Source organism: Borostomias antarcticus, assembly GCF_949987555.1.
Source record: "Borostomias antarcticus genome assembly, chromosome: 18".
NCBI classification, from domain to species: Eukaryota; Metazoa; Chordata; class Actinopteri; order Stomiiformes; family Stomiidae; genus Borostomias; species Borostomias antarcticus.
In genome coordinates, this window is record NC_140251.1 from 3,923,334 (window position 1) to 3,928,333 (window position 5,000).

The 5,000-nt window shown below is 54.4% G+C and overlaps 1 protein-coding gene across 1 annotated transcript in view; it reads right to left on the reverse strand.

Moving 5' to 3' along the window:
* Positions 1 to 975: 975 nt before the first annotated feature.
* The window catches only part of ano2a (anoctamin 2a), an 18,751-nt gene continuing 14,726 nt past the window's right edge, over positions 976 to 5,000 (reverse strand). The window contains exons 24-28 of the mRNA XM_084453266.1: positions 4,676 to 4,854; positions 4,121 to 4,226; positions 3,103 to 3,333; positions 2,697 to 2,925; positions 976 to 1,827 (exon numbers count right to left, since the gene is read on the reverse strand). Coding sequence (XP_084309392.1) covers positions 989 to 1,827; positions 2,697 to 2,925; positions 3,103 to 3,333; positions 4,121 to 4,226; positions 4,676 to 4,854 — 1,584 coding nt within the window. The 3' untranslated portion in view covers positions 976 to 988. The remainder of the gene's footprint in view (positions 1,828 to 2,696; positions 2,926 to 3,102; positions 3,334 to 4,120; positions 4,227 to 4,675; positions 4,855 to 5,000) is intronic.

A 5,000-nucleotide genomic window follows, 5' to 3' on the forward strand; every position in this document is an offset into this window, starting at 1 on the left:
TGCCAGCATACATCAGAGGGACCCCCAGAACATCTTATCTCCAAAACCTATTAAAACATGACCTCTGACCTTTAGACCTCACAAGAAGTACATAGCAAAAAAAGTGTTTTTATTACAATATGTTTTCTTATGATTAAAAGTTATGTTTTTTAATATTATCAAAATACTGTTAATACTGTAAATAATAAAACTACATGCATTTCTGTATTGTTCAACTACTGTAAGTTATGTGGTATATATAGAGTGCCATACTCTGTGTGGCCTACAGGGCGGCAGCGTAGTGCCGGGCGGGGCTGGTGCTAGCAGAGCAGCCGTGTCTAGCGGTGTCACGTGGACAGGAACAGTAGAAAGAGTCCGAGTGTCTCAGGAGGGATCGCGGCGAAGAGAGTTCCAGAACACCGTCCGTTCCGAGGTTGCCCACCACACACACACACACACATCCCTCACGGCTTGGCCCCGCTGCGTCCGTCAGCGTCAACCATCAACCGTCAGACGCTGAGGAAATGAATCCGTTGTAATCAATGACAGCGGCTTCACTGCAGCCGTTGGGTGGCGTTCGACGCCAGCGTCCGGCGTTGGAGAATCGCCGAGGTTCTGTTTCTTGATTTTTGACGGACGCACTGAAGCCAAGGCCTTTTCCTGCAGACCAAACCTAAACACATTAGACTGGTGTTATTAGAGGAAAAGATCCAGAACTTTCCTGTCACAAACTGGAATCCCTCAGTGGGGGGTGAGGGGGGGGAGTCTCAACGTGTCACCTCTCCTGACCGCTGTCCAGTGATGGAGGGATGAGGAAGGTCTGTGGGCTGTGGAACCCAGTTGTACAGAGACGGTGTGGGGGTCCGAGGGCCACAGAGGGGCAGACGAGGCGATGATCCCGGCACACAGATGGTTGAGACCCAGCTGGACCGTCCTCTCCGTCCCTCTACCGCCCCCCCCCCCCACCCTCCCCCATCCCCCCCCTTCTTCCCTCGCTCTCCACCTCTCCTCACACCGGGGTGTGGCGCTTCAGTTCGCTGGGGGACGGGGGCACGCGGCCCCCCAGCCCGGTGAAGCTGGTGGATTGGCTGGGCCTGGCAGAGCCCTCCCCGGCCTCGGGGCCCCGCTGACGGGCAGGCAGGGTGGAGCACCGGGTCCCGTAGCCCGGCTCCCTCCGCGAAGGCCCCTTCAGCATGAACAGTTCGCTGGGGGACAGGGGTTTGGGCGCGGTAGGGGCCAGAGGGTCGGCAGGCGGGGACTGGAGGGAACGTGCGGCGTACGGGGGTGCGGGCGGGCGGGGCGGGGCTTTGGCCGTGGGAGGGAAAGCGGAGGCGCAGAGAGGGAGGAGCAGGGGGAGGTGCGTGGCCTCCTTCTGGAACCCGGTTAGACTGCTGGAGAGGCTGGGACGGGGCGGGGGGGGCCTGGGCTCGGGGCCTCTCGGTCGGGCGGGCAGGGTGGAGCAGCGGGACCGGGATGAGCTCGGGGGCGGCAGGGGGCTGGTTTTGGGAGGAGACACATGCGTGTGCAGAGGGAGCAGAGGGAGCAGAGGGGCATGCGTCGCCGTCTGCCGAGACCAGGTTAGACTGCTGGAGTGGCGGGGACGGGGCAGACCGTGCCCAGGCTCGGGGCCCCTCGGGCAGGGAGGCAGGGTGGAGCAGCGGCCCTTAGCCCCGGAGGCCCGGTCCCTGGGCGGAGGGCCTTTGAAGGAGAACGTCCTGACGTCCTGAGCCCCGGCTGTCGGTTCCGAGGCGGCCTGGAGGCTGTGGACCGAGCCGGCCCTGGAGGCGGGGGCGGAGGGAGGCTTGTCGGTCACTGCTCGGTGGGTCTTCTGGAAGTCCATGGACATGTCTGCATCAAATCACAATCACACATTACTCACAAATGTATACACTTTCTGGACACAATTTGAGAACTTTATGGACATGTTTGAGAGAATATATATATATATATATATATATATATATATATATATATATATATATATATAGTAGAGCAGATTAAAACGGGACAGGTGTGAGCTCTTGGCTTGAGCTCTGACTCAACAATTTAACGGGAAATTGTGTTTTTGCATGCTCTCTATCATATCAGTATAACAGGGAATGTGCTCTGTGTATTCTGTGTGTTGAAACTCCTACACTGAAGACCCTGACCTTATATGGGCCTTCTCTTCCTGTCCCTAATCCAGTTCCTCAGGGTCACATACCGATGCTCCCTACCATGTGCTCATCCCAACCTCTGGGGTGGGAATATGGAGCCTATTGTTAAGACCGTTGCCAGATGTGCTGTCCCATGTTCCTATGCTATTCTAATGACAGTGTCTTGATGAGAGGTTGGTGTCTGCTTTGCCAGATAAGGATGTGAAACCAGCTTTGACCTGTTCAGGCACCGTTTTAGTATTGACTGTTCTTTGACTTATGGCCTCTGGTGAACGGCGGGGCTGGTGCATACTTCTCCTATCTTGGGGAAGTGAGAAACACCCGCATGACAGTATCATTAATAACACTTGTATGCTTGTAATCCTGTGTGTGACCTTTGACATAATGTGCATCCTATAAGTATCGACCCCGGATGTCTCGGGGATCGTTCTCTCACTCTTGCTCTGAGGAACGGACCTTTTCTCGAGTACCGGTATTCTTTAATAAACTTTGTTTTACTCTTTGACGCTCGGCATTCAACATCATTCCAGCTTGCTACTGAGTTTTTCCACCACAACATACCCAGCAGTCCTATTCGATCCATGAAAGAGTCCATATCCGCAAAGAAAGCCTCGTCCTCCTCCAGCTCTCCTTCGGATGTTCCTCCCCCTTTTTCTCCCGCTTCCTCTCTTCCTCCTACTCCCTTCTCCACCGCCTCCTCTCCCTTCTCTCTGTCTTTCTGCCTTTCTTCTCCTCCTCCTCTTTCTCCTCTTTCCACTTCTTCTTCCCCTGCTGTGTCTCCTCCTTGCTCTCTTGTCTCTCCTTCTCCTCCTCCTCCTCCTCCCTCCTCCCCCTCTCCTCCCAAGTCCTCCCCTCCCCCCGCCCCCGCGTCCCCAGCGGTCTCCGGGCCTTCGCCGCCCTGGCTGGCTCTGTCCAGGTCTATCTCCACCACCTCCTCCTCCTCCTCCTCCTCCTCCTCCTCCTCCTCCTTCTCCCTTTCTCTCTCCCCGCCCGCCGGCTCCGGCGCCACCACCACGATGGGTGGGACGCAGGATAAGGAGCGTCGGGGGGAGTGGGGGCCCACGGACCGGCCGTCCTGCTCGTCACCAAGCAGCAGCTCCATCAGCAGCATGTTCTCCTTCTTCAGCTGCTCGCGCAGCGACCGCGGCACGTCCGGGATCAGCCACGCCACCAGCATGCTCAGGAACATGGCCAGGTTCTAAGGGACACACGACGCAACACAACACAGGCTGTAGAACACGTAGCGCATACAGTACAGGGCCCTATTTTCACGCTAAGTACTAACGGTTACGTTTTGCCCGTCGCAAACTCAATATTAATCGGCTCTGCCGAGTTTGGTGCGCAATGAAGACTTGGAAATTTGATACGGTGAAGCGTGAGGGTGCGCACCCCTCCTGGTTTTAATGAACAGTCACGGGTACCGGGTAGGGAGATACAGTGAATAAAGAAGAGAACCGACACTCACGAGATTCTCAAGTTCTAATGGGCAAACAGATGCGTTTCGGCCTTAAGCCATCATCAGCATCAGCAGTTGGTGATGATGGCCTATGGCCGAAACGTGTCCGTTTGCCCATTAGAACTTAAAAGACTATACTGTCTATCTCGTGAGTGCCGGTTCTCTTCTTTATTCACAGGTTCTAAGGGACACACGACAGAACACAGGCTGTAGAACACATAGCACATACTGTACAGTATATATCCCTATTTTCGTGCCGGGGCTAAGTACTAAGTACTAAGAGTTCATTTTTGTCCATCGCAAACTCAATAATATTGGGGTTCCGGCGAGTTTGGTGTGCGATGAAGACGTTTGAAAATTGCGAGTTTGCTGCGACTTCATTGGACGCCAAACACCAAGTCCTTATTAGCACTTAGATCCGGCACGAATAGGACCCACACTCTCTGAGCCCCACCGGGCTCCTCGGGCTCATTCAGAAGGTTCTTCTCTACAGTGTCAGAATAAGGTCATTTTATCTTCTCCTCTCTACCTGGAAGAAGATGACGAAGGCCAGCCTGGCAGCGAGGACAGACCAGTACTGCTTGGAGAAGCTGTAGGCATCTGAAGCCCACGGTGGGTCTCTGTAGTCCTTATACCTGGGGGCAGGGACAGCGGGAAGTGTGGGGGGTCATTGGTGTATAGAAATATGAGAAAAGTTCCCGACTTGGGGCCCTATTTTCATGCCAGGGCTAAGTTCTAAGTTCTAAAACTCAGTATTTCTTGCCTCCGCCGAGTTTGGTGTTCAAACGTCACCAACCTCGGCAGAAGCAAGAGATACTGAGTTTGTGACGGATAAAACCTAGCTCTTAGCACTTGGCCCTTAGCACTTAGCCCTGGCCAATAGGGCCCTTGGTGTCTTACAGGAAGAACTCCTCCATTCATGAGGTAATTTCTCTCTAAGATATGGCGTCATTCACGCACAATCGGGGGAAAGTCGGGGTAAGTAAGGTTAAGGTATGGTTCAGTTCAGGGTTAGGATTAAGAGTATGATTGTTGTGGTGGGGGTTGAGGGGGGGTCAGGGTGAGTTGAGGTCAAGTCTCTGACCTGCAGATGGAGACGCCAGACAGGAGGGTGGAGGTGGGCGCCGTGCCCGGCGAGAAGTTGCTGATGTTGAAGTAGGCGAGCGAGTGCTCCGTGTAGCCATTCATGGTGCCGTTGGGGCTGTACATGAACTGGTAGACCATCTTGGGGATGAACTCGGACGTGAAGGAGATGACGAACGCCTGGGATGGAGGTTGGGGGGCACAGGAAACAGCCCTGACTTGACAAGACTACGCGGTCCATATATACAGTAAACTAGATGGGTCCATAGTTATCAGCAGGGCTGCAAAATTCGGGCATATTCACAAACCTCCCATGGGAATTTATG